General features: G+C 47.1%; 2 protein-coding genes across 5 annotated transcripts in view; one reads left to right on the top strand and one right to left on the bottom strand.

The window, feature by feature from the left end:
* The window catches only part of KIF5A (kinesin family member 5A), a 31,240-nt gene extending 20,516 nt beyond the window's left edge, over nt 1–10,724 (bottom strand). For both annotated transcript variants that reach the window (XM_011284094.4, XM_006933850.4), the window contains exon 1: nt 10,349–10,724. In XM_011284094.4, the coding sequence (XP_011282396.1) occupies nt 10,349–10,477 (129 nt within the window). In that variant the 5' untranslated portion in view covers nt 10,478–10,724. The remainder of the gene's footprint in view (nt 1–10,348) is intronic.
* Nucleotides 10,725–13,749: 3,025 nt separating this feature from the next.
* Nucleotides 13,750–27,865, top strand: DCTN2 (dynactin subunit 2). Of its 3 annotated transcripts, XM_019835141.2 has the most exons (16): nt 13,750–13,955; nt 14,892–14,960; nt 18,091–18,099; nt 20,598–20,603; nt 22,938–23,034; nt 23,216–23,277; nt 23,832–23,930; nt 24,418–24,578; nt 24,771–24,921; nt 25,256–25,321; nt 25,536–25,574; nt 25,752–25,829; nt 25,918–25,989; nt 26,230–26,332; nt 26,446–26,537; nt 27,402–27,865. In XM_019835141.2, exons 1-16 carry the CDS (start codon nt 13,920–13,922, stop codon nt 27,486–27,488), a joined length of 1,227 nt encoding a protein of 408 aa, XP_019690700.2. In that variant the 5' UTR covers nt 13,750–13,919; the 3' UTR covers nt 27,489–27,865. The 3 variants fall into 3 exon arrangements, with proteins under 3 accessions (XP_019690700.2, XP_003988996.2, XP_003988994.2); XM_003988947.5 differs by lacking the exon at nt 18,091–18,099 and having other exon boundaries at nt 13,751–13,955; XM_003988945.5 differs by lacking the exons at nt 18,091–18,099; nt 20,598–20,603 and having other exon boundaries at nt 13,752–13,955.
* The last annotated feature ends 76 nt before the right edge of the window (nt 27,866–27,941 follow it).

Here is a 27,941-nt window from a genome sequence, read left to right as displayed (position 1 = left end):
AGAGAGAGAGGAAGAGAGAGGATCTCAGGCAGGCTCTGCACCATCAGCACAGAGCCTGACGTGAGGCTCAAACCCCCGAAGAGCAAGATCATGACCTAAGCCAAATTCAAGAGTCAGATGCTTAATCCACTGAGCCACCCAGGTGCCCCAAATTCTGTTAAATATTTAAATGTCCACACTGTTTGTACTCTGTATCAGTGATTCCAGTGCTAGGAATTCATCTTACAACACTTACTTAAGCACTTAAAGATTTATGTAGAAGGATGTTCAGTGCAGCAGTTTGTATTAAAGTAAAACTAGAAACAATTCAAACATCCATCAACAAGATGTTGGCTATGGTAACTCCATATTCCACCCCCATTAAAATGACTGAGGTTGGTTTACATATATTGACATGTCCAAGCTCGATAAAGTGAAAAATAAAAAACAGTATGTGTAATGTGATTATACTTTTTATCAACGTTTTTTATTTATTTTTGTGACAGAGAGAGACAGAGCATGAATGGGGGAGGGGCAGAGAGAGAGGGAGACACAGAATCGGAAACAGGCTCCAGGCTCCGAGCCATCAGCCCAGAGCCTGACGCGGGGCTTGAACTCACGGACCGCGAGATCGTGACCTGCCTGAAGTCGGACGCTTAACCGACTGCGCCACCCAGGCGCCCCTGATTATACTTTTTAAAAAGCATATGGACAGAATTGTCTTAGAAAAAAGACATGGAGGGACTATATACAGAACTGCTAACGGTGGGTATCACTGGAGAGCAGAATAACAGGAACTTATGCTTTCAACATTTTTTCTGTGATATTTAAATGTTTTACAGTGACAACATATTGCTTTTAAACTAAAAATGTAAAATATTACAAGGCACCTGGTCCATTGGTTAGTCTGTGCTGACAGCTCGGAGCCTGGAGCTTGCTTGGGATTGTGTGTGTGTCTCTCTCTCTCTCTCTCTCTCTCTCTCTCTGCCCCTCCCCTGCTCATGGTCTGTCTCTCTTCTCTCTTCTCTCTCTCTCTCTCTCAAAAATAAACACTAACAAAAATTTTTAATGTAAAATATTACAGAAGATGGTAGAGAAAATGTGTAATGACAAGACTGCACAAAGTACTGTTAACCAAGAAAGTAGTTTTTAAAATAGTATGCAGTATAGGGGCGCCTGGGTGGCTCAGTCAGTTAAGCATCAACTTCAGCTCGGGTCATGATCTCACGGTTTGTGAGTTCGAGCCCCACATCAGGCCCTGTGCTGTCAGCTCGGAGCCTGGAGCCTGCTTTGGATTCTGTGTCTCCCTCTCTCTCTGGCTTTCCCCCCTCACACTCTGTCTCTCTCTGTCTCAAAAATACATTAAAAAAAAAAAAACCCAAAACATTAACTAAAAAAATTTTTTAAATAGTATGCAGTATAAAAAGCAAAAAGAAAAGTATGTAAAGGATGATTCCCTTTCTGTAAAAAAAAAAAAATGTATATGTATGTATGTATACCTTGCTTAGAAAAGCATGTTAATAGTGGTTATCCTTGGACAGTGGAATTTTAGGAGTTTCCACTTCCTTCCTAAAATGAAGGGCACCTGTCCGGCTCAGTTGGGAGAGCATGCAACTCTTGATCTCCGGGTTGTGAGTTCGAGCCTCGCTTTGGGTGCAAACACTACATTCTTTTACAAAAAAAATTTTTTTAATGTTTATTTTTGAGAGAGATTGGGAGAGGACAGAGCGTGAATGGGGGAGGGGCAGAGAGTGAGAAGGAGACATAGAATCCAAAGCAGGCTCCAGGCTCTGAGCTGTCAGCACAGAGCCTGATGTGGGGCTTGAACTCACAAACTGAGATCATGACTTGAGCCAAAGTCGGCCGCTTAACTGACTAAGTCATCCAGGTGTCCCTGTAAACATTGCTTTCTAAAATGAAAATACATAATTTTTTAAAGTTTATTTTGTTTGTTTTGAGAAAGAAAGAGAGAAAGCATGAGCGGGAGAGGGGCAGAAAGAGAGAAGAGAGAGAATCCCAAGAGCCGTTAGCTTAACCACATGAGCCACCTGGGTGCCCCCAAGATACATAATTTTTAAATAAGAAAATCTTAAGTTTTTCAAACAAAGATATTAATATTCTTACTACATAAAGAACTCTCATAAATCAGTAACAAAAAGATAAAACTCAACAGAAAAAATGGACAAGCGCTATGTACTAACAACAGAAAGATATATACAAATGTTCAATGTTTTCTTCTTCTTCTTCTTCTTTTAATGTTTATTTATTTTTTGGGAGAGAGAGAGAGAGCACGCGCATGACTATGGGAGGGGCAGAGAGAGAGGGAGACACAGAATCTGAAGCAGGGTCCAGGCTCTGAGCTGTCAGCACAGAGCCCAACCCCAGGCTCAAACTCGCAAACCATGAGATCATGACCTGAGGCCAAAGTCAGAGGCTTAACTGACTGAGCTACCCAGGCACTCCAAATGTTCACTGTTTTCAAACTAAAACAGTAACATCGTTACTCACTTATCAAATTGAAAAACACAAACTTAATTATAATACCCAGTGTAGGTGAGGGTTCAAGGAAGTATAATTTCCACACAATGGGTACCTTTATCCTTTTCTGGTAAGACAGTATGTCCATTCAGTTTTTATGGGGCAATTCAGAAATACATAATCAAGATCCTTGAATTATGCATATCCATTGACTCAGATGTTCTACTTCTAAGAATTCATGCTATGAAAATATTTGTAGCAAATATGTAGCTACAAGAATGTTTATTATCATGGGGTGCCTGGGGGTGGCTCAGTTGGTTAAGTGTTCAAATTTGGCTGGCATCATGATCTCACAGTTCGTGGGTTTCAGCCCTGCATGGGTCTCTGTGCTGACAGCTCAGAGCCTGGAACCTGCTCTGGATTGTGTCTCCCTCTCTCTCTGCTCCTCCCCCCATGCTCGCTCTCTCTCTCTCTCTCTCTCAAAAATAAATAAAATGTTAAAAAAATGAAAAGAAAAGAATAAGTTTTTTTAAGAAGAATGTTTATTATCACACTGTTTATAATAACAAGAAATTGAGAACAACTAAAGGGGAATAACATTTTAGGGGACTTGGTTGATTAAATTATGGCATGTGCATATTTTTATCCTTTGCTGCTATTTAAAATGATGTCATAATAGAACATCAATAAATTTCAAAAATGTGTTAGTAAAAGAACAAAACAGCACACACTGTATTATTCCCTTTGTATGATGTTCAAGAAAGGACAAAACTTAGCTAGTGATAGAAATCAAAATAGCAGATGCCTGGGGGTGATATTGACAGGAGGGGGGTAGAGAGAGCTTTGAGGGGTGATAGAAATACTCTAGTTTTCAATCTGGGTAGTGGTTACATGGGTGTCAAAATATGTTATAAAATTCATCAAACCGCATAAGATTTGTGCACTCACTGAATGTAAATTATATACCTCTTATAGAATACGACATCATAAAATGATGTTATTATAGTGGTTCTTAAAAATGAATTGATACACAACCTCATTATTAAGATAAATGCATATTAAGACTATGAAATACCACTTTAACCTATCAAAGTGGCCAATGCATTGCACTGGAGAAGGCATATATAAGCTGGAGCCGACTCTGTGAGAGGCAATTTAGAACCAGTTCTTAAATTTTTAAGTGCATATATATACTTTAAGACCTCAACTTCCAAAAATTTATCCTATATAGACATACTGCACATATGCAATATGTATACACACACACACACACACACACACACACACACACACACACACACGGTCATTTAATTGTTTGCAGTAGCAAGTTAATAGGATAACCCTAAAAGTCTACCAATAAGGACCTGGTTAAGTAAATTATGGCATATCCTTACAACAAATTATAAAGTTGTTAAAAAGAATGAGATGTATCTTTGTGTGCTGATAAGGAAGACTCCTAGACTCGTTGTTAAGTGGAAAAAAAAAAAAAAAAGTAAGGTACAGAACAGTATGTATGCTATGCTTCCATTCTTGTTAAAAAAGAAAAAGTACATGCACGGGCACCTGGCTGGCTCAGTCAGTACAGCATGTGACTTTTGATCTCAGGGTTGTGAGTTTGAGCCCCATATTGGGTGTGAGATTACTTACGTAAAAAAAATTTTTTAAAGTATATGCACGTATATACGCCCTTGCTTATAAATGTATAGTATGTTTTTAGAAGGATCCATAAGAAACTGGTAATCAAAGGCAAACTGGTTGTCTCTTGAAAGGGGAACAGGGTGGCTAGAAAACAGAGGTAGGAAGGAGACTTACTTTCCATTGTATACTTCTTTATATCATTTGAATTTTGTCACTTGTGCATGTTAAGACATGCAAAAAAGTAAACATTTAAAAAAATAAATAAAATTATGTAAAATATTTAGTGATGGCAAAGTAGTAATCATAGTATTATATTAGTGAAAAAACTAGGTTGCAAAAGAATATATAGTTTATGATACACTTTTATTAACATTAATATATGCATATACGCAGCAAAAACTTACTGGAAATAAATACATTAAATTGTTAACAGTGTTTTTCTTGGGGTGGTGGGATTTTGAGTGATTTTGAGTTTCTTGCATGTGTTTCTCTTTGTTTTTAATTTTGTCAACAATTAAAATATGTTAGTGTTGCAATCAGACTATGTTTAATATTATTCGAGAAAAATCTACCTTAATTCTTTTTTTTTAAGGTTTGAGTGAGTTTATGGATTATTCATAGGACTTTTGTGAATTTTTCATCCTTTTTATCCAAATGGTTCATCATTACACTTCCTTACAGAGAATAAAATCCTTATTACATATAAGAAAATCATACAGTGTTAACCAGATTTAAAGTGGCATTGATACTTGTCTCCCTCAGTAATACCTTTCTTTTTAAATTAAATTAAAAAAATTTTTGCGTTGAAAATTGATTCTTGAATTGTAATCTAACTCAGTGTTTCTCCCATCCAGCAGCCGAGAAACAGAGACAAACACGTCTATCTCAAGCCAATGACTCTTGCCTCTTCTCCACCAGTGATGGCTATCTATGCTTCTTGAAACCAGGAATGCAGCCAAAGGGGGTTAAGTAGAACTCTGGAGCCAACTTTGCCCCTCCCTTCTTCCCTTCTGGGAAAATGGGTACCAACTCTTTCTCTCCCTTCCCTTTGTCTCATCCTCACTTAAAGGATTCTACAGGAGGCTATGCATGCATTAAAATGGAGGGCGCTCTCCAAGTGCTGAAGGTAATTATTGCCTGAGAACCCCTTTCCTTAGCCTAGGCCAAGAAGAAGGAAGAGACCACAGAGAGTAAAAAGGGTGGTGTTCTCCGTACTGTGAGGCTAAAAGATATCCAAGAACTAAAAATAGGTCCACTTAGGAAACTCATAAGCAGGGAAAGCCATAGACACAGATTATAATTTCAGGGTTTCTGGAAAGGCCTGCTATCTCTTCCTTACTCTTGGCTAGGCCCTTAAATTCCAAGTTTAGTTCATTATTTTATCTTAAGATTTTTATTTCTGTTAAATTGTTGATTTGTTTTAAATTTTCTATTGATTAAACTCAAGATGAATTTGTTTGTCAGCTATTTTTATGCGAATAACTAGACCAGTGGTTTTCTACTTATTTTGCCTCTAGACTACTCACATGGGAAACATCACCATTATTTATGTCTTTTCATGACACACAATTACTTTGAGTCGGACTATAGTATGTTGTGGGAAGTTTCTTATCAGAATCTGGGGGAGTGAGTATCGTTAGCAAAAGCCATTTCTTTCTTCCTTCCTTCCTTCCTCCCTCCCTCCCTCCTTCCCTTCCTTCCTTCCTCCCTTCCTTCTTTCCTTCCTTTCTTTTTTAGCCATTTCTGATGCCCCCTCTCAGGCTTCTGCCCAGACCACTCCACAGCCTGGATCACCACATAGACCAAGAGTTTCTTGAAGGCAGGGATTCCCTGTAAAGCCCCAACATCAAGCCCAGTCCTTGGCCCACAGGATGTTCTCCATAAATATTTGTCAAGTAAATACAGATATTGATGGAGTAAGAGTGCAAAAAGATACGAGAGACCTGGATGTTTGGATAAAACAACTAGTAAGAAGCGGGAATGTTAACTACTTCCCAATGTGTCAAAGGCTAGCTTGTGGGGAGACAACATGTATAAAATTATAACAACATCTAACTCTTATCAGGAGTTTATTATGTGTCTGTCACTGTGCTAAGCAATATGCATTATCTCATTTAATGTTCACAGCAATCCTAAAAGATATGTACTGTTATTATTCCATTTTATAGATGTGGGAACTGAGTTTCAGAGAAGTAAGATAGCTTGCCTACAGTCACACAACTGAGAAATGGTAGGGCATGGTCTCAAACCCAAGCAATCTGAATCCAGACCCCCAGTGCCATAGTGATCCAAAAACTTGGGGCGCCTGGGTGGTTCAGTCAGTTAAGCATCCAACTTGGGCTCAGGTCATGATCTCACAGTTGGTGAGTTTGAGTTTGAGCCCAGAGTCAGGCTCTGTGCTGACAGCTCAGAGCCTGGAGCTTGCTTTGGATTCTGTGTCTCCCTCTCTCTTGTGCCCTTCCTTGGCTTGTGTTCTCTTTCTCTTTCTCTCTCTCTCTCTCTCTCTCTCTCTCTCTCTCTCTCTCTCTCCCTCTCTTTCTCAAAATTTCAAAAACTGAAGTGCCTGAACACTGAGCACTGCATCAGATCCTTATCATGGCTTTTCTTTCCCCTTCGCCACATGCCACACACCCCCCTCCCCATTTGGACATTTCTCCAAATGTTTCCAGACTCTAGATGTTTCATCACTCCTTTTTTCCAACCTCAACCCCATCTTCAGAAATATGTGATTCTCTCACCCATCCTCTCTCAGGAACCCTCCCTCACCATGACAGCATCAGAGACTGGAAGATTTATTTCATTAGAAACACTCAGGGAGACTCTCCACCTTTGAGGAATGCCTCTGAGATCCACTCCCCTACCCACAGCAATCTAAGCACTCCTCACAGCCTTCTCCAGAGAGCCCACCTTCAGAGTCCTGCAGCCCAGGGCTCTGTTCTTCCCACCCCACACCTCCTTGTTGTTGCCTACTCCATTTGTGTCTCCTGGCACCTTTCAGTAGTTTTCCATTATGTGAGCTGACTAAAGCTAATGGGAGGGCCTAAGATCAGGGGTCCCAAGATGACCAACCTTTTCAACCCTCAGTAAAGCACTTGGTAAAGGCTGAACTTCTGAGCACGAGGCCTGATTTCCATGGTGACACCCCTGGGGATTGTTGCCATGGTAATGCTGGAGAGACACTGGCCATGGTGAACATTACCTCTCCTCTCTATTTTCCTTTATGAGACTCCCCCAAAGCTAAAGGGAGACCTGCTCCCCCTCTTCAGATATCAAAGGAATCCTAGGCCACCCCAAACACTACTGACTCTTATCCAATAACCCATCAGGTCCCAACCTAGCTTTTCCAAATAAGGTACTTGATGGTCCTGGATTTTTGCCTGCTTTTCTAAATGAAGTACTTGATAGTTCTGGATTTTGCCTGCCTACTAACCCATTAGGAGACCTGAGGGAGGAAATATTGTGGACACTTGAATGAATGAGGGAGAGAGCAACAGGGGGAGGGAGGGAGAGTGCATTGTCTTCTCTTACTGTCATCCCTCCCATGTCTGGTATAGAGGCAACAACAGCCCAGACAGCAGGCACCAGGACACTTTGCCCACCAAGACCAAAGCAGAGAAACACTTAAATGGGTCCAGTGAAAAAGTCACACTGGATTCTGAGTGACACAGAGAGCAAAACAAGGTACACAGCACACAGACAGTGACCCAGACACCCTTCTACTATGACTCAGGCCATTAACTTTGGCTAAGTCCCATCCCCCAGATTGCTAGGAGAAGTCAGGGGAATGGGGGAGGGATAGGGCTGAAAGAGCTATCTTTCTAGCTTATTTGCCAAGCAGAAAAAGCCCACAAACACTAGGGACTCTGAAGCCCAGAGCTAGCCGCAGTGCCGCAGAGGCAGAGAGGAGAGCCATTAGAGAAAGGAGCACGGACTGGGTTTGGAGAGATTACTGTCTCCCCCTTCACTCTTCCCTCGCCTTCCTAAAGCAGCTTCCTCCATTAATTCCTCAGATGCTGGGCCCCAAAGGGAGACCGAGGAGGAAAGAGGAAAGTGGGTAGGGGATTTCCTCCCCTTGGTGGGACTCAAGGGTCGCCTCAGAATCCCTTCTCCTATAGCCCTTCTCCTCCCAAATGAGCAAGGAATAGTCAGCTTGGGAAGGCAAGCTCCAAGGACGCTGCCTGAGACAAAATGGCCCCCCAGCAGCATCTATCTCGGCCAGAGAGATTGACAGGAAGGGCTTGGGCAACGGAATATACACAGTGAGACAAAGGTGCAGCCCTGCAAATATCAGGCAAAACAGACAGGGAAGGACCAGCTGTGGAACTAAGATAGAATCTGAATTGGCAGGGGGCCCTGGGCCTCTCTTCATCTCTCCCCCTTCTCCACCTTCTACTGTGTCTTTCCTGTTTAGCAAATTGGACAGATCAATACCACCACTCCTTCTCCCAACATCACCCCATGCCCCACGCCCGCCACCGGGATGGCCTGAGAGCCTAAAGGAGTTTTTCAGACTTACCTGAAAAAAATAAAGCAAAGAAACTAGGCTTCACAGTAGAAGCCTTTTGTGGATGGGCTCTCTCATGACCACCTCCCTCCTGTTTCTCAGCCTTCATACTTCAGGGGACCATCAAGCTCCAACTCTCACAGCTAATGCTTGCTGTCCAGACTACTTGGAGAGGAGCCCCCAGGCTGATCATGTTAGCCTGGCCAGACAGACCAGACTGTAAAGCCTAAGGCCCTTGAGGCAAAGAAAGACAAGAGCCCTCTGTATGTGGTGAACACACACATATGTAAGCACACACACAAGGCAGAGGCACCCATTTGAGTTCAGTTGGTGACAGCTCAGCATGGTGACAGACTGGGGTCCTTGGGGACGGGACATACAAGCAGGCTCTTCTTAAAACATGTTTATTCAAAGTCCCATTCTCACTGATTCAAAAGGCTCATGCTCCCTCCCCATCTTTCCTTAATTCCTTTAATAAGCATGCCTTGTGCCAAGCACTGTGGACCAAAGATATATAAACAGTGCTCCTGACCTTGACAGCAGTCCTCATATGTGCCCCTCCCTTCTCCAATTGGCTGCAATTTCCTGGCCCAGCACCCCTCAAAGCCTTACAGGACTCGACACCCAGATCCTTTCACCCCATAGCCTGACATCCCTACCAACCTCGGAAAGGAGGGGTGGGTGAAGAATTCCCTAGGAATTCCCTTTAGGCCATCACAGATAAAGATCCAGAAGAGAAATCTGTAGAGGCTGTGTGATAGGAAAATCTATTCGCTTTGGAGTTACAGATTAAGGTTCAGATCCATGAGTTAACAGTGTGACCTTGAGAAAGTCATTCAACTTCTTTGGGCCTCAATTTCCTCATCTGTAAAATGGAAACATTAATACCTACTTCAGAGTGTTGTTTTGAGGATTAAAGAATACACATCAAGTAACAAACCCACAGGAAACATCAGTCCTCCTTAACAAGATCTCCTCCACGGATAGGGCTGTCATGATGAGGTAGAAGCGACTTGCTACTTTTTTTTTACTGGATCATCAAGAGAAAGGATGAATAAGCAAGTACCTATCAAGACCTCAGGATTTGGTTATTTTTATTTGTTAGGGGGGACTGGGGTGTCTGAAATCCTCTTCCTACTGTACCTGGGAGGGAAAGGCAGACATTTCCTTAGGACCCCAGAGCCCCCTTCCCCGACTGGGTGTGGCATCAACGTATTCCTCAGAAAACCCTTCATCAGATCTGTGCCCTCCGCCCCAGTCTAGGCTGCAACTACTTCAGGGGCTGACGGAGGGCTTGGTCCTAGAGCCCACTCTCATTTATACCTCCACCCGCAGAAGCTCTGGACTGCCCACCTGTCATCTAGCCCATCCACTGGTCTACCCCCTCCCTTCCTGGGAGGTGGGGGTAGAGATCCGAGCCAATAACAAAGGGAAGATGCGCTTTCTCTAGGGGAGAGGGAAAACATCAGAAAAACATGGGACCGGCTCTGAGGGGTGCGGACGCTGCAGCGAGCAGCAAAGGGGAGTTGGGTCCCCCGACTGCGAGGAAGTAGCCCCCTCCCACTCTGCGGAGACTTGGCCACCAGCCTGGCCAGGCCACACCCAGTCATCCTGATGCAGGGGAGAGGAGGGGCTGCTGCGGAGGATGGAGGCTGAGCGGCGGGGAGGGGGTGCAGTGACAGCCAGGGGCTAAGACTCGGCGGGGGCGGGGTAGAATCTTCCCAAATTCCCTCCCGGGGCGACACTCACCCCAATAACGACGCTGTCGTCCCCTTGGAAAATTGGGATGAACTTGTCTCCCCGCAGAATCTCGGCCTGGTTCAGGGGCCGAAATCGGCAGAGCACCTTGATGCTGCATTCGTTGTTGGTCTCCGCCATGGTGGTCGCCGGCGACAGGCTGGGGCGCTTCTCGGGCAGCCGGGCTGTGCGCGCTCCGGAGGAGGGGGGCTCAGCTGAAGCCGAGGCGGAGGACAGGTGCTCGGTCTCTGGGACCGAAGAAGCAGGTGGGGCGCCCGGGCGAAGGCTGGAGAGCAGGGCCGGGGCGCGCTTGCTCGCTCCTGCGGCACAGGGATGCAGGCGACCTGGGCGTCTGGTCCTCCTCTCTCGGCTCTCTGCCTCTCCGCCCCTCGCGCTGCAGCGCCGCGCTGCGGGCCTGGGCGGGGCGGCGGCGGGCGGGGCTTCCTTCACGGGGGGCCTCCCGTTCGGCGTCTACCCGAAGGGGCGCCGGTTCTCTCCTCTCGCCTCCTCCCCCACCCCCGAAGCTCCTAGGTAACCTCGCCCTCACCCCTTCCCCACCCAAGTCACTCGCTGCATCCCAGCTCCCCACCTCCCTGGCCTGCCTGTCCCTCCCTCGGACTCCACCCCTCTGGAAGGGATAAGGGGGCTGAGGTGGGCTTGTCGCCTGGGTAGGGAAGAGAGTCAACGGCGCTTGCACCCTTTTTATTCCGGGACATCCTCCTCCCCCACCCCCGCCCCGCCCCTGTCACTGTCCTCTCTCCATATTGAGAGCCTTCTTCTCACTCTCCATCCCCAACCCCCTCACACAAGATTCCCAACCCACTCAACTTTCAAGGGCAGCTGCCTATACCCCTGTGGAGGAGGGTGTCCAGGTCTCATTTTTCAGACAGGAGTGTCAGGGGAGAGGCTAGTCCCAACCCCTTCTACGTCCAAAGGTGCACTCGTTCCCCACTATACACACCAGGTCCCCGGTGTGAAGGAAAACAAACTCTGGTTCTGGGCTATTAGAATTCAAAAGCAGATAAAATTCTCATTTTTGCCTCCTAGGCTGGGGCTGGGCATAAGGTGGGCAGGAGAAGCTTTTGCAAGAGAAAGGGAGTCAGAAAACAATGAAGGAGGGGTAATGATGAGGGTGGGGAAGGCCACAAGGGCTTTGAGAACCTATAGGGCAGACCTCCGCCTTTAGGTTTCAGGCAGGTTTAGGCACCTATGTGTTTCCTGTCCAAGTTACCATTGGTCAGAGTCCCAACACCCCAGCCCCTTTCTCAGGCCTTGTTCTGTTTCTCCCCCTTCCCTAGCAAAATGAAAAAAGAAAACAAACAAACAAAAAAAAGCCTTAGAGGTTCTTTGTCCTTCCTCCCCTCAGGTCAGACTCCTGCTGCAGCCCCTGGGCAGAACCACCTAGAAGCTGGCCAAATTGATTTTTCTTCACGTCACAGGCCTTGCTAGCCAACAGAGAGTTGGACTGCAGGAGTTGAGGCTCTAGGCCAAGGGGAGGAGTGGGGTGATAGGAGAAGGGAGGAAGGGATGGAAGTTTTGCCTAGCAATTGTCTAAGGTCACTTGGACATTATGAGGCAAAAGTGAGAGAATGGTGGCCTGGCCAGACAAGAACTAACTGCACAGAACTCAGCTGAGGGCTTCCCCTTGTTGGGCCTATACCTCTAACCCACCTTGAATCTTTTTTTTTTAATTTTTTTTTCAACGTTTATTTATTTTTGGGACAGAGAGAGACAGAGCATGAATGGGGGAGGGGCAGAGAGAGAGGGAGACACAGAATGGGAAACAGGCTCCAGGCTCTGAGCCATCAGCCCAGAGCCCGACGCGGGGCTCGAACTCACGGACCGCGAGATCGTGACCTGGCTGAAGTCGGACGCTTAACCGACTGCGCCACCCAGGCGCCCCAGAATCTTAAGGAAACTAAAGAAAAAGGGTCCAGCATAAGAAACCGGATAGATGGATGGAAGAGGGGTAGAGGTTTGGGGAAAAAGCCAGGAGAGTATGCATAGAATGACAATGAGTTCCAAACTCAGGAACATCAGCATCTCTCCAGTCACTTGGTCTGGCACTATTTCTAAGTGTTGCAGCATCCTGAAAGCTCAGGAAGCCTTCTGGAAAACATCCCAAACTCAGGTCCCCAGGGACTCCAGGGTGGCAGCCTTAGTGGAGTTGCAAAAAATGCTTGTCTTAAAAAAAAAAAAAAAGTTTGTCTATGGAGGGTCAGAGACAAAAATGTACTGGGTATATGCCCCTCCCTCCCCCCAAAAACCATCCACACATGATGCAGTAAGTTTTACATAAAGCTAGATTTATTAAATTTCAAAGGATGGCCTTTCATTCTGAGAGTATGTCCTTCCTACTTTTCTACTAAGAAATGATGGTTATAGTAAACAGTGTTTTCTTTTTCTAGTGCAGTAATGGCAGAATTAATTTTAATTTTACTGAACTGTGAAAATTCAGAAGTCTGAAAACTATTAGTGAAGTGGTTAAGAGCACAGAGGGTGTTCATGGGGCGCCTCTCACCCACTGAGGGTGCCTCAGTAGGTTGAGCTTCGGACTCCGGCTCAGGTCACTATCTCCCGGTTCCCAAGTTGGCACCCCGCCTTGGGCTCTATGCTGACAGCTTTGAGCTGGGAGCCTGGATCCTGGTTCAGATTCTGTGTGTGTGTGTGTGTGTGTGTGTGTGTGTGTGTGTGTGTGTGTGTCTTTCTCTCAAAAAAAAAAAAAAACATTTAAAAAAAAAGCGCAGAGTGTGTTCAGACATACAGCTACCACTTACCTATTTATGAACTTGAGATGGGATTGCCAGATTTGAAAAACAAAACAGGATGCCCAGTTAAATTTGAATTTCAGATTAAAAACTATTAGTGTGTGTGTGTGTGTGTGTGTGTGTGTGTGTGTGTGTGTGTTAGTATATCCCAAAAATGATGTGGGACATACTTATACTACAAAAACTATTATTTATCTGAAGTTCAAATTTGCCTAGGCGTCCTGTATTTTTTCTGATATCTCTAACTTGAGAAGATTATTTTCATTCCTAACATGACTAAGCCTTTACTAAATTTTACCTGCTATTATTGTTTTTGAAGCCCTTTCTGTGCCACAGCATGACAGGATGTGTGATTTTTATCTAGTCATTTAATTTCTGGAAGCCCAAACGAATTCTTCTGAAAAACAGGAATTATAAAACATTTATCATAGACCTGATGTAAAAATGAAAGAAAAGAAGTTGTGTGAAATAACTCCCAAGGCGCGTTATTGTCGTTCTCCGTCCAAGCCCCTATCGGCCAAGACTACATGTCCCATAATCCCAGGCTGCGTCCCTCGCCATTACCTCATTCCCTGGCCGCATTTTCGCCAATCCCGGCTTCTCCAGGGGTGTGGTAGCGGGCTGTTCTCGCGACTTTTGCCTTGCCCTTCTCTCTCCTGTGCGATTCCTGTCGCGAGACTTCCTGCTCTCCACCTCCTCCGCCGCTCCCTTTGCCGCCGCCTTAGCCCGGGACCCGGACCCAGCCTCTCCCCTACCCGAACACCGGCCCCGGCTCCGCCGAGGCCCCGGTCCCCCAACCCCGCCTCGCCGCCGCCATGGCGGACCCTAAGTACGCCGATCTTCCCGGCATTGTGAGTACAGGGCCAGCCCCGGCTCCCAGGACCGCACCCCCGACCTACTAAGGACCCCCAACAGACACTAACCCGTGACCCCTCCCGCCTGCAGCCCCTCCTCCGCCCCAGGGCTCCAGCCCCTGGCTCCCCGACGGGCCGCAGCACCCTCCGGAGTCTTCTGACCCGACTTGGCCCTGCCGCGGAATGGCTTACCAGGCCCCTTTTCCGGCAGTCGCCGGTTTCTCCGCCCAGACATCGTCTCTGGGCGCTTATCGCTTGTGCCCTAGTGTTTCTTCCAGCCGTGTCAGCACCACCCGTGTCTCCCCAAATCTCCCCATTATCCACCCCCATCCCCACTCCAAACAGACATATCAGGCCACTTGGTGATGGCCTACAACCCGCCAAAGAAGAGGTTAACCTGGCAGAACCCTTCTTGTGCCAGATAGAAAATTCTGCCCTCCAAGAAACCCGACCACCCCCGTGGCCCACCCCCACATATGCCGGCCTGTACCCTCCTTTTGTGTTGCCCTGCCTGCATTCTCAAGGGTGGGGGTTGGGTTACAGTACTTTTGAGTACTAAGGTCCTGAGTCACTCTAAACCTTTGTGCCAGTGTGCTAGGGTAGTGGTGTATAGGCTGTGGCCTAATTTGAAGATAGCCCTCTTCTACTTCTGATATAATGATTGCCAAGGGCCCGCCCCCATTCTGATTCAGGATAACATCTTTGTCATCACTTGCACTCGCCATCTACCATGAGGTCCCAGTTGTCCCTGCTGTCATCCCAATGCCTTCAAGACTGGGAACTGACATACAGTTCCCTGGGCAGGTGGAAGAGAAGGGACAGAATCTTGGCCTCACAGCCTGCCTTCTCTGTTAGCTTATTCAAATGGAGTGGTTTAGGGATATTGGTGGATGCTGGGTAATGAGGTAGGGTGGTCACTGCTTCTGTCTGCAGGCCAGGAACGAACCAGATGTTTATGAAACCAGCGACCTACCTGAGGATGATCAAGCGGAGTTTGATGCGGTAAGACCATGTGCTGCTTCAGGACTCCTCTGGACCCTAACCTCTCTCCCCTAGGCAGACCCTTTCCCTTTTCTGGTGAGCCACAACAATAAGCGGGTATGCCAACCCAGCCTGGGAGGTATGTAGGTTGCAATGAATCATGCCAGGAAGGAGATTGAAGTCAGTGGAATTATAGCCAACAAGTCCTGATCCTTGGGTTTTTTAAACAAAGTCGAAATATCTCTCAAAACAGTTTAGTTTGGGGCTAGTGATTTAGGTAGACCTCTGGATGCTAATCCATGGTAATGAATCATGGAGTCTGAGCACTTACAGACTACTTGAGGTTAGGAACTAGGCCTTTGATTTCATAAAATATTTCACTCAATACATGTCCATTAGTGTATCCTACGAAGAGCTAGATTTTGAAGTATAGAGGAATACACTTTACATGAATACCCAGTATCCTTTGAGCAAGGAGTGAGAAAATGATGTGGAGATTGTAGAAAGATAAGGAATATGGTCAGAGAAAAAAAAATTGAAAGAACATAAATATTTCATATCAGCAAAGGAGAGTGTCTTAGCGCTTTCAGATCTAAGATGAACTCTGAGGAAGGAATTAGCTGTGGACACATTTTAACCATGAGGGGAACCACTTAGCATTGTTTATTGAATGTGTTCATTCTGTGTCGGTTTTTGTGCAACGCAGAGGAATAAATGTCCCTACCCTCAAGGATCCCCCAGACTAGTGAGGGAGTTAGGATACATATAGGAAACATGTAGTAAACAAAATTAAGTGAATGGAAACCAACACAGTAAAAACTTGTATGTTAAGGGCCAAGGAGACCAAAGGTCTACTAGTAAAGCGTGTCTTACAAGATGTGTTTTAGGTTCTATTCCAAAGAGAACTGGGCTGAGGTCACATGGATGATAAAGCAGGCTCAGTATGTGTGTCTGTAAGTCCTGTGGCTCTGTCTGTGGGGCTGGTTAATCCTGGAGAATGCTGGCTGCTGGCTTATAATGTATGGCTTGGCGTACTCTCTTATTCCTTACTTGGTTTCCCCTGTGTGGAAGTGGTTCCTACTTTGTGGGAACACCTTCCCTGTCTCCTCTCAGTGGTGTGTTCCTTGTGGCTTCTGTACTTTCTGGCATGTCAGTCTGTCCCCCAAGCTTGAGTATCTGGAGATAATGCAGATGTTGTCATTGCTGAAAGACCTGGGTGTGCACCTGTCACTCCAGATGTATCTTATTAGGAAGCTGCCTTTGACCTCACAGAGCAGGCGTGTATAAGCTGAGGACTTCAGTCCTCTGCCCTGTTTCAGAGACAGTTCAACTTTGGCCTAGGCCTCTGCCTATAAAGTATCAAGCCTTCATGGTGAGATGATCAATGGAAGTTTGTCCATTTGTCACTGACTAGCATACAGACTGGCAGTATCACAGCAATCCCCTTTCCAAACCAAAACATACATTGTAGTTTTCCTTTAGAAAGTACTGGAATATTTCTTAATAAGATGACAAGCGTGGACGCCCCTGAATGTGCAGCCGTGATTGGCTCTTTCTCCCCGTTGAAAAGCTTATTTCAGTAGTAAGTGGGGTGGCTGATAGGGAGAGGATACCCAAAGTGTTCACGTCCTGCAGCATACTGCCTAGGATGACAGAATAGGAGTGATGGGAGCTGGATGGTACATGCAGGAAGAGTTGAGTTGCCTGCGTCACCTAAGGCTCAACTAAATGACTCTTCATCACTAGGCAGGAGTGGATGAGGTGGGGAGACCTTCAGCTGCTTCAGGAGCCCAGGTGGGGGCAGGGAGCTGAGATGTTTACTGATGTCAGCTAATTTTTCTGGCCTCTGGGTGTCCCTGTGGGCCTTAGGAGGACAGCCTTCGGGAAGTCAGCTGAGTAATGGTTCTGTTCCTGCTCTTAATATTGATGTAAATGTGCAACTTGAAGAGATGTGAGTTGTACTTAGTCCAGAAACCTCGTGTTGGTGAGTTCTGGATTGTCACTAGCAGCCTATAGCTTTTTCACCTGCCTTCCCAAGACCTAGCACAGATGACAGTGCACATCACCAGTATTGTGGCTGAACCACGAGGTGTTCAGTCACCTTCCTAACTCCCAGCAACGGAATGTTCTGCCTTAGTCTCCAGATTATTTTCAACTTTAATTTTATCAGTTTTTAAAATAGACAATATAGGCACATAGAGCAAAAGGGTCTTCCTAGCCCTGCCTGCCACCACTCCGTTCCCTTCCCTGAAGACAACCAATATGACCAAATCCTTATGGAACCTTTTGGGGGATCTCCAGATTTTTATTTAAAGAAATAACCAAAGTGTTGACCCTCACTATCTTTTAACCTCCTTCCTCTGATTTTCCCACTGTAGAAAAAAAAAATGAGGTGCTGGAGGAGATAATGTCCTCTAACATCCCTTAAAGATTGTAATTGCTAATTTAACCTAAACGTAAAAGTATTACAGTTCTCATAGTGGGGAGGGTGAGGGAGGAAAGTAGTGTAAAAGGTTTAAGTTTTGCTAAAGATGATCCTGATTTTCCTGTTATCCCTTTAGAACAATTTTAGCAGGAAGCAAAATATTCTAAAATGAATGGGCCAGGCAGATGCACAGGCTAGCCCTTTCCTCTTCAATCTGGGAGAATCTCATCTCTGTGTCTCAGACACTCCTAGGTCGATTTGGGTGCGGGGCTGTTTGGAGACTTTTTTAAAATGTCTTATCAGGAAAGTTAATTCCCAACTGGAATTCCCTCCCTGCTGGGCCCACAGCCTGCTTTGGGTCGGTAAGGCATTCTGCTCATGGCTTTTGAACTGCTGGAGCAAGGAAAGTAAACTTAGAAAACCTCCCTAGAAACAGGGTATAGTTTCTCCCTTTATGCCTTATCCATCTCTAATGCCATGTGAAAGGGGAGAGGTGACCTAGCCATGGTTCGATGGGGCCCTGGCAGAGGCTGTTCTTCAAAGGGCAGATACTGCGGAACCCTTCCCCGGCCCGAGATGAGAAACAGTACGTTGTCTTCCTTATGGTTTGAGATATCATAGAGTTTGCTTGATTGTGTTCATTGACTGTTGGCACTCTTGAACTTACCTGAGTTTTTCCTAATGCTTCCCCCATCCTCCCTCCTCACCACCTTGCCTGGACACTAGTTTGCACAAGTAAGACCATTCGATGCTTCTTCTCTGCATGTTTTTTTTTTCATCTGCCATCTTGCATGCAATGCGCTGTCACTGTGCTATTGGTGTAGCTAATCGTTTTACATTCTATTTAGAGTCCCTAGCGGAGTCACTAAGGGGCCTGCTGGCCTTGTGTTTAAAAATCATTAATCCAGGTTTAGAAGTACAGCTATGGTCCATGAATCATTGTCTCTTTCCCTTATGGGGTCTGCAAAATAAAACTGTCCAGTGGAGGATGGAATAGAAACATGGAGGCTAGGAATGCTTTTGGATATGAGGCATTTAGAGGCTGGAGTTAGAAGGGGGTTGGCTTTTTTCTCCTCAGAGTGAAATGAAGTTAGGAGAAAAGGACTGTTAGCCATTCTGGACAAGGGTGAAGAACAAGGAGGACAATCACAGTCCTCACTTCCTAGCTGTGTGTAGATTACCCCTTGGAAAAACTCGTTTTAATGTTCCTGTGCTAAGCCTTTAGACAAAGGTAAATGGGATGGAAAAGGAGTGTTACGTGCAATTTTTAAAGTAATAACTTGGGTTATTTGTGCTTTCATGAGTCTCTATTTCTGTACCCCTCCTGACCATGGATGAATGGTCAGCATTGTGTTGATCCATCCTGGACAGTTTTATTCTACAGCACTCTCCAACTTCCTTGTCATCGTGGTTCTGAAGTTCTCCTGGCTGCAGTGTTGGCATAGAGCTCAGAGAGCAGCAGTGGCCTCTTTCCCTGTCTGATCTAGAACCTCAGGTCTTGCCCTCTGAGGCACAGCCATTAAGCCAAACAGTCCTGGGGAGTCAGGGGGTCCATTAGTGAGAGGGACTGGAAGTCATGTACCAGGTAAGCTGGTACCTGAGTTCAGGGCACTTCGAATTTTCCAGTCGAGGTGGCTGGGTGTACTGTTTCCATGGTGACTGTCACTACTCTAGGTTATAAGAATGATGATGAGGAAAAACTCATCATCCCACAGTGCACCCGTGGGACAGCCCTGGAGATGGTATATACTGTTTACAAACTAATATACCACTTTTCCTTTTCTTTGATTTTCTGTCCTCCCCCATTCTGCTTGTTCCTCATGATTTGAACTTGAGCTTACAGCTCAATGTTCTCTCCTTCTTTGAGTTTCTCCCAAGCTGGTTTTAGCTTGGTGGGGCAAGTAAGAGAAAGGTAGTGTGTGTGTGTGCCTCCCCTCATATGTTTGCATGCGTGCACCTGTGAGTGCTTCTACTCACTCTGCGCAGAGACATCCCAGTGTAGACCACAGGGCCTGGATCCGCCTCGACCCTGAGCTGAAACAGGAGTCTTGGATTAGCTGGACCCTGGCATCAGACAGGACGGAGAGGTTGAGGCTCAGGTGTACCTAGCTGAAATCTCTGGGGCAGGAAGCACTTGTCTTTGTCCCAGCATGCATTTTCATATACACAGCCATCTTCAATCCTCCACCATTCTGTGTGCCCATCAGTAGAGCTCCTGGAGAGGCAGGGCATACAGCTAGATTTCCCCTCCTGGCACTTCTTCACCAATCTTGCTTAGAAGCGAGAACTTTGTCTATGTGGCTGGACTCAAAGAAGGCCTCTTTAAAATATTTTCACCTTTCCCTCTTGTCCACCCGCTAACTTCTGTGAACCTTGAGAACAGAGGGTTGAAGAAACATTTTCTGCATATGTGCTGGTAGCCCGTGAATCTTGGTGTCCTCTACACTTTTTGTGCTAGCACATCGTGGCCCAGTTGCTCTGGTTCCCTCAGTGCTGCAGGGCGAGTTACCAACTAATCAAGATGGATACAAACACACTGGACTATCCAAGGGACCAGGACTTGCCCTGTCTCTACTCTGACAGCAGAGAATGAGAACGGAGCTGCAATTAGGGACTTCATATTTCCTGAAACTCACCATCTCCTGACATATTTTGTTCTGCCTAACCTAAAGTCATATCAAACCATCCACATGGGCACCCTCATTGTCACCGATTCTGCCATCCAAATGTCTAATTCTTCAAGACTAGAGAAACCAAGAGACAGCGAGACTTGAACCATGAGCTCCCACCTTGAGAATTGTGAGCCCTCAATCAGCTACATGTCCTCAGAATCTCCATAGCCTCTGCTTCGCATTCTGCCTTGTCCACCTCAGCCTTGTCTCCCCCCACTTTCCTGTTCCATGCCACTAGCTTGCAACATCTCACTAGTTCCCAGATGATCTTAAATTGCTGCCAATGGCAAAGCTTCATGACAGTCTCCCCACCAGAGAGGAAAGGGTCCCAGGCTCTTCTTTCTCTTGGGGTATGTGGTGACTCCAGCTGAAACTTCTTGGCCCCCAAATTTTGCTAGGCTCCCCTGGGCCCTATGGTGCAGTGTGTTTGAAGCTATCATATAGTGCATGTGACAATTTGCTAATAACAATTTTGTCTTTTTTTTCCCTCCCTCACCCCCATTTCCCCACTCCCTTTCCTTTTAACTCTTTTGATTTTCTCACCTCTGGGGAAACCACAAGGAGCTGGTAAGAAGCCTGACCTTTCATCTGCTTTTTAATGGGGTGTGCTGTGATGGGCAGTTGTTCCTCTGTCCTTTTGTCTCTGCTAAATCTTTAATCCCTCTATCCAGCCCCTCCCCAGCTGACAGCCTTTTCCCATCTTCCAAATCACTGTAATGATACTGCCCCTAGCCCATGCCCCCAGATCTCTGAGACACTGGCGGAGTGGGTGCCACTGGACAGTGTCGACCACCTGAGTCTCTGGGGCCACATCCTTGGAGAGGCTCTGAGATGATGCCCGCATCGGGCAGCTCCTCTCCTGATCCAGGACATGGTCCTAAGTGGGAATAGTGACATGAAAGCACTGTTCATTCTTGTCACCGTCCAGGACCTCTGAGACTCACGTTCTGTGTGTTGATCCTTTTCTGCTCGTCTCCTTCCCTATTTAGGAAGCATGTAAGACAGTAGGTTCTCATCAACATAGTGCCTGGCCCAAAATAAGGGCTTAACAAATGGTATCTATGATTAATTTCATTCCTTGGTCTATAGTCTATGCTTCCCATTTCTCTTTTTAGGAGGATTTTTTTTTTTTTTTTAATGGATTTCTACTTCATTGGCCCTAACTGGAGCACTCACAGGGAGGAGTGGCATACTCTTGATTATGAACTTAAGAGAAGGTGGTTGCCACTCCTGATCAGGAGTCCTTCTCAGACAAGAGAGGCCAGAGACTACTCAGTTATTTGGCCTGTGGGTGTTCTAGCCAAACATTTCAGAGAAGGTTAAAGAGCTGATAATTTGGAGCCCAGTTGTCTCTTTACCCTTGCATTACGGGACATCGAGCCCTTTTGTTTTCCCTTAATCTTTAGCTCTTGCCCCTCTGCTCAGCACTTCCCTGAAGAAGAGGTAAAGATCAAAGTTGATGTTTTTCTCCTTACTCCATCCTTTCCCTTATTTTTAAAGCTGCCACTCACACTGATTCCTTCTCCAGTAGCAGACCGGAGATGCTGCTGCTCTTCATGATGTCTCTCCATCATCATCCTCCACCCCCACCCCCAATACCCACACACAGGCAGAGACTCTGTCCAGTCCCGGCTGCACATTAGAATCATCTGGGTAGCTTTTCAACTGGCCTGCTATCCCAACCCTACCCCAGGACAATTAAATCAGAATCTACAGAGGCGAGCCCAGGCCTCTTTTTTTTAATTTTAATTGTCTTTTGATTTGTTTTTACATTTCCTAAGTGATGCAACTGTGCAGGCAGGGGTGAGAACCATTGTTGTAGTGAAAGGAAAGACTCACTTTGCCTCCTGTAGAAGATGGAGATGGCATCCTCAGCACAAAAGAACTTCTGGTCTCCTCCCTGCTCCTTCAGTAATGTAGAGAGAGCTGTCGGACTGCTGACAAGTGACGGGGTTGGGTAGTTTGGAGTGCCCCGGCTTGGTGTAGTTACTGGAATCTGAACAGCCAGTCGATAACTAGTAAGGAGGGAACCTCTCTGCTTCGGTCCCTAGGGTAAATTGTCTTTATCCTTCTCTTCACCACGCGCCCTATTTATGGAAGAGCTAGTGCTTGAGACACGGCCAAGGACTCAGGGAGAACAGTTAGGTGCTGCATCTTCTCTTCGAAAAGATGCTGGGCCACCTCCATGTCAGGACCTAGGCGTGGCCCTTACCCACAGGTCCTCGTGGCAAGCAGATGGCACATACGCTTATCGCTTCTAAGATGTCCCTTAGAGAATACATTACTCTCTTGCCTGTTTTCTGTGTGCCCTGAACTCCCCACCCTCATGGCAGCCTGGAAACAGGGCTGCTGGTCAGGCCCTCTGCCAACCTTCCTCTTGTGTCTAAGAGTTGGTGTCTTCCCTTCAGCAGCATATTCACCCTGGGAGTTAGCAGCTTGCTTGTCTGCCATCCTTCCTCTCCCCAACCCCCAGGAGGATGGAAGGTTAGCTTGAAATGGCCTTCCTCAGCAGCAAGGAAATTTACTTTCGGGAGGGGGAGGTTAAAAGAGGTCAGGTTGGTTTCTTGCCCTGAGTGCATGGTGTGTGCCAGATAAGCGGGAGGGCCCAGTTGGATGGGGTCGGGGGATGGGAGGCTTATGTACAGAGTGGGTGGGGAGGTTATGCTACCTCTGTTCCCACTTGAATCAGGGTGTTAATATTTATACAACTGAGACTAAATTTACCGGGAAGCTTCCGTTTCCTAGGCTGAGCCTAGCTCAGCAGCTTGGAGTGGAACTGCCCTTCTCTTCCCTTGGGAAAGTAGGGCCCAGTCTCCTCTAATGGTTTGGGGATTTTGTGGGGTCAGGGAAGTCTGGGGGGAGAATGAATCTGCCCTTGGCCTAAACTACCTATTCCTGCAGGAGGAGCTGACGAGCACAAGTGTGGAGCACATCATTGTCAATCCCAATGCTGCCTATGACAAGTTCAAAGACAAGAGAGTGGGGACAAAGGGACTTGGTGAGACCAGGCTGGAAATTGGTTGGGGGGGAGGCCTATCCTCAGGTGGTGGTGACTTTTGCTTTGGGGAAAGGGTCGTTCATGGAGATCTCTCATGGTAGCCCTGACAGTCAAGTCACTTGAGCCCATGACTGCCTTGGGCCTAGATCAGGCCCTCAATTCTATCTTCTTTTCTTGGCAGATTTCTCAGATCGTATTGGAAAAACCAAGAGAACAGGATATGAATCTGGAGAATATGAGATGGTTTGTTGTGTGTGTGTTGGTGGGGATGGTACAGTGATCCTGTTTAGGAGAGAAACCAAAGGATACAGTCAGGCTTCTGAGTTTTTCTCTCATTAGGGGTCCTGAGGAACCCAGCAGGATACAGTCGGGATGCTTAGTCCCCCTGCTGTTTGCTCTGGAGAGTCTCCAGGCCTCTAGCTACCTCCAGTTTTTCTGTACGAGACTGTTGTGAATTCTGAGGTGGATAGGATACCCTTATAACTTGGGCCCAGGGTTTGGATAAATTCTTTTCTCTCTTTTTTTTTATTTTAATGTTTATTTATTTTTGAGAGACAGAGAGAGCATGAGCTGGGGAGGGTCAGAGAGAGATGGAGACACAGAATCTGAAGCAGGCTCCAGGCTCTGAGCTGCCAGCACAGAGCCCAATGCGGGGCTTGAACCCACGGGCCATGAGATCATGACCTGAGCCGAAGTCGGACGCTCAACCGACTGAGCCACCCAGGCGCCCCTTGGATAAATTCTTGAAGCTCCCTGTATTAAGAGGTGTAACTTCCCTGTCTGTGCTTGCTCTCTAGCTTGGAGAGGGTCTGGGAGTGAAGGAGACCCCACAGCAAAAGTACCAGCGACTACTGCATGAGGTCCAAGAGCTGACAACTGAAGTTGAGAAAATCAAGGTAACTAAACTCTCTTCTCCCCTCTCTGCTCTGACTTATGTCGCAGAGGAGGACCTCACAGCAGGAGGAGAAACATTCCCTAAGCTCCTGGCTAAGGGAGCTGAGGTTCCTAGATTTAGGAATATACATAAATCTACGTTCAATGCCATAGATGGGTAAGAACCATCCAGTGACTTCCAGCCACTGCTGTTTTTTTTAAGTTTATTTATTTATTTTGAGAGAGAGAGAGAGGGAGAGAGAATGAATAGGGGAGGGACAGAGAGAGAGGGAGAATCCCAAGCATGCTCCCAAGGTCAGCACAGAGCCTGATGTGGGGCTCAAACTCATGAAACTGTGAGATCACCACCTGAGCCGAAATCAACAATCGGACGCTTAACCAACTGAGCCACCCAGGCGCCCCTAGCCACAGCGATTTTTAAGGGTCTTGATCCTCTTTTTTTTGGTCTTGATTCACACTTGCCACCCCTCATTGTCTACTTCACACCAGACAACGGTGAAGGAGGCGGCCACTGAAGAGAAGCTGACCCCCGTGGTACTGGCGAAACAGCTAGCAGCCCTGAAGCAGCAGCTCGTTGCTTCCCACCTAGAGAAGCTGCTGGGACCAGATGCGGCGATCAACCTCACTGACCCCGATGGAGCTCTGGCTAAGTGGGTGCCCTGCGTGGTTGGGAAATCGTTGCTGATTGGGGCACAGGGGGACTCAGCCAGGTGCTGGCCAGGATACTAAGGGGAGAGGTAGCCCAGTTTTTCCTGAATACTGAACATGAGGCAGAAATGACAGTGACGGGGCTGGCCCACATGCTTCAAGACTTGATCTTATTACTTGGTCTCCTGGCCCAGGCGCCTACTGCTGCAGCTGGAAGCAACAAAAAACAGCAAAGGAGCTGGTTCAGGGGGAAAGACCACCAGTGGGACCCCTGCAGATAGTAGCCTTGTCACTTACGAACTACATTCTCGGCCCAAACAGGACAAATTCTCTCAAGCTGCCAAAGTAAGTATGGGCGTAAGGTGGTTGGGGGGACAGGGTGAGGTGGCCCTAAAGACTTTCCTGCCTCCCTCCAAGGGATCGGATCTGAGGAGAGGGTGCTGGGAATGCTTCTGATTCCTCTTGATGTCTTGTTCCAGGTTTCCCTCACCCATCTACTTTCAGTTAAGATTTTAAGATTGTGACTAGGGATGTGTTCCAGAGAAAGGAGTCCCTGGGCAGAGTAGAGAGGAGGAGAGAGGGGAATGGCAAGTGGACAAGCAGAGAAGAGCAGGATCTTAGCGCCCGCTGCAGCAGCAGGGAGGCGGGTGGCGAATCGCACCTCCTTTCTCCTCTCTAGGTTGCAGAACTTGAGAAGCGCCTGACAGAGCTGGAAGCGACCGTCCGCTGTGACCAGGATGCTCAGGTCAGGTGCTCTCCTCTACTTAGTCTGACCCTTGGATCCCGCACCCTTCTTCCTAATGTCCACAGCATTCCACAGAACCCTGGAAAGAGTGGGAAGGGCTTCAGTTATCGGACCAGCCAGTGGGTTGCCAGCTAGAACCAGAAAGGATGGGAGAAGGTAATAATCATGTGGAGATACAAGAACCACTGATTTCTTTCCTCCTTTTCCCAACTAGAATCCCCTTTCAGCAGGTCTACAGGGAGCCTCTCTTATGGTGAGTGTAAAAGGAACCAGTGTTAGGATTACAGAGGTGATACTGGGATCGGGTTTGCTTGGAGAACTGTGTTTGGGTGTGTAGCTCTATACTTAATTCCCTTCAGTGGAATGGGGGTGGGCTCTTCTAGTCTGATCCTTTCTCTCTCGTGAAGTTTGTCCCAACCCCCACCCCCAGGAGACTGTAGAGCTGTTGCAAGCAAAGGTGAACGCCCTGGACCTTGCAGTTTTGGACCAAGTGGAGGCTCGGCTACAGGTACTAAGTGGAGGGCAAACTGGATTACAGGTATCTTGGGACTTTGGAAGCCCTGGGTGCCCTGTCAACCTTAAGTCTGTGTTTTCAGAGTGTCCTGGGAAAGGTGAATGAGATTGCCAAGCATAAAGCTTCTGTAGAGGATGCAGATACACAAAGCAAGGTCAGGAAGAGCCCTTTCCCTCATTTTTATATCCTTTCCTGTTCCCTCGTGTTCTCGGAGTCCTTCTGGTGGTCCTGCCAGAGCGTGGGAGCATTGAATCCCAGGTGCTGTCTTGATAAGCTCTGATCAGCTGAGAAAGTCAGGGCAGTGTTTCAGTCCTGTCCCACCCTACCGAAATGACCCGTGTGTACTTCGCTCAGCCACCCCCTCTGGGCCCTGTCATGTCCCCCCCACCCCCAGGTGCATCAGCTATATGAAACCATACAGCGCTGGAGCCCCATCGCTTCCACCCTTCCAGAGCTGGTGCAGAGACTTGTCACCATCAAGCAGCTGCATGAGCAAGGTGGGAGGCCGGCGGCCAGGGGAACTACGAAGTGGAAAGTGGGCAGTCTTTGTTTCCTTCCCTCTTGTCTTGGATTCTAACCTCACCCGTCTCTTTCTTACCTTCTCTTGCAGCCATGCAGTTTGGTCAGCTCCTAACACACTTGGACACCACACAGCAGATGATTGCTAGTTCCCTCAAGGACAACACCACCCTCTTGACCCAGGTGTGTGCCCCTCTATTAGTCTGCAGCCTCCCTTCGCTAGCACAGACTAGTGGGTTCTGCCTTGGCCCATATCGTAGCACGTTATTGCGGCAGGAGTTTGCTCTGTCTACTGTGTTTCAGTGGTCATGGGACCTTTGACAACTGCTTCACCTGGGATCTTCCATCTCACCATCGGGAAAACTATACCTACCTCAGGGTTGTGCGGATTAGGTGAAACACCAACGGGTGAATTGTTAGGAGTCCAGTGAACTTCAGTTTTTCCTGTAACACCTACCCCGTCCTCATCCAAATGCTCCTGTATCCAGAGCACGGCACATCGGGAGGAACATGGACTTTGAAGTCAACAGCCATGCTCCAGCCTAGTTCTGCCACCTCTTCTCTGACACTGGGCAGAGCCTCACGTTCTTCATTCTTACCAGTGCCCAGCACATAGTCCTCAGTTTCTCTTGGAAGGCACTGTTTTCAGTGCTGAGGGCAGAATTAAAGCTGAGAAGCCCAACACAATAGGACCGTCAAGATAAATGAAAAAATATATCAAGTACAGTATGTCCTTCCTGTACACGGCAGTTTCCTTAAGTTTTGAGTCCATAAAAACCCTCACTTCAACAAAATCTTACATGTCCCTCATCACGTGAAACAGATCAAAGAATGGTACTGCTTGAGTCCTGCCTGCGTGGCAGATCCTAAGCTGGGTCCATCGGACTCCAGGGGTATTTAAAAACTGCTGCTCTAACCTCCCTGCTCCAGGGCCCGTCAGCTAGGCTTCCAGGTGTCTTTTGTCTTCTCTAAGAGAACTTCTCCAGGTCCTCATCCAGGTGAGCACCTGGACCTGACAAAGAGTAAAACGTCTCTGTTATTTTCTAGGTGCAGACCACCATGCGTGAAAACCTGTCCACGGTTGAGGGGAATTTTGCCAACATTGATGAACGGATGAAGAAACTGGGAAAGTGAGCACCTTTAAGAGATGTGGAACAGGGGTAATCCCTACCCCTTTGAACTCTGTTAACAGCTTATATAGGGTTTCTCCTTCATTATAACTCTCACATCCCCATCCCATTTGACACTGGGGGCAAGGGGTTCTTCTTGCATGTGGGGGTTTACACCCCTCCTCTGATGAATACAGACTGGTAGTGGGGTGGGGGGACATGACACTGTGGTCTCCCCTCAGGCCTCGGGGACACGGGCCCAGCCACATGCCAGCTCCTGTCCAGTACTGCTTTGCCTGGGGTGGGGAAGGATTGGGCCCGGTCCTCCAGCACAGCTCCTGTGGCTGGTTGTAATACTGTACAACTGTTTCTGACCATTAAATGCCGTTGTACTCTGCGTGACCCCTGCTGTGTTTCCTGGGGAAGAGGCGGCACTGAGACAGACCTTCACAGTGTAACAGGCAGTTTAAGCCACTCT

Source organism: Felis catus, chromosome B4 (genome assembly GCF_018350175.1).
Source record: "Felis catus isolate Fca126 chromosome B4, F.catus_Fca126_mat1.0, whole genome shotgun sequence".
In the NCBI taxonomy this organism is placed as follows: domain Eukaryota; kingdom Metazoa; phylum Chordata; class Mammalia; order Carnivora; family Felidae; genus Felis; species Felis catus.
Note: the sequence above shows the minus strand (reverse complement) of the source record. Positions and strands in the feature narration are given on the sequence as shown.

Bases quoted from the DNA above. Each gene is read 5' to 3' on its own strand.
- DCTN2 (XM_019835141.2), top strand. From the start codon at position 13,920: ATGGCGGACCCTAAGTACGCCGATCTTCCCGGCATT. The intron at 13,956-14,891 runs GTGAGTACAGGG...TTCTGTCTGCAG, and splicing joins ACGCCGATCTTCCCGGCATT to GCCAGGAACGAACCAGATGT. The intron at 25,990-26,229 runs GTCAGGAAGAGC...CCCCACCCCCAG, and splicing joins ATGCAGATACACAAAGCAAG to GTGCATCAGCTATATGAAAC.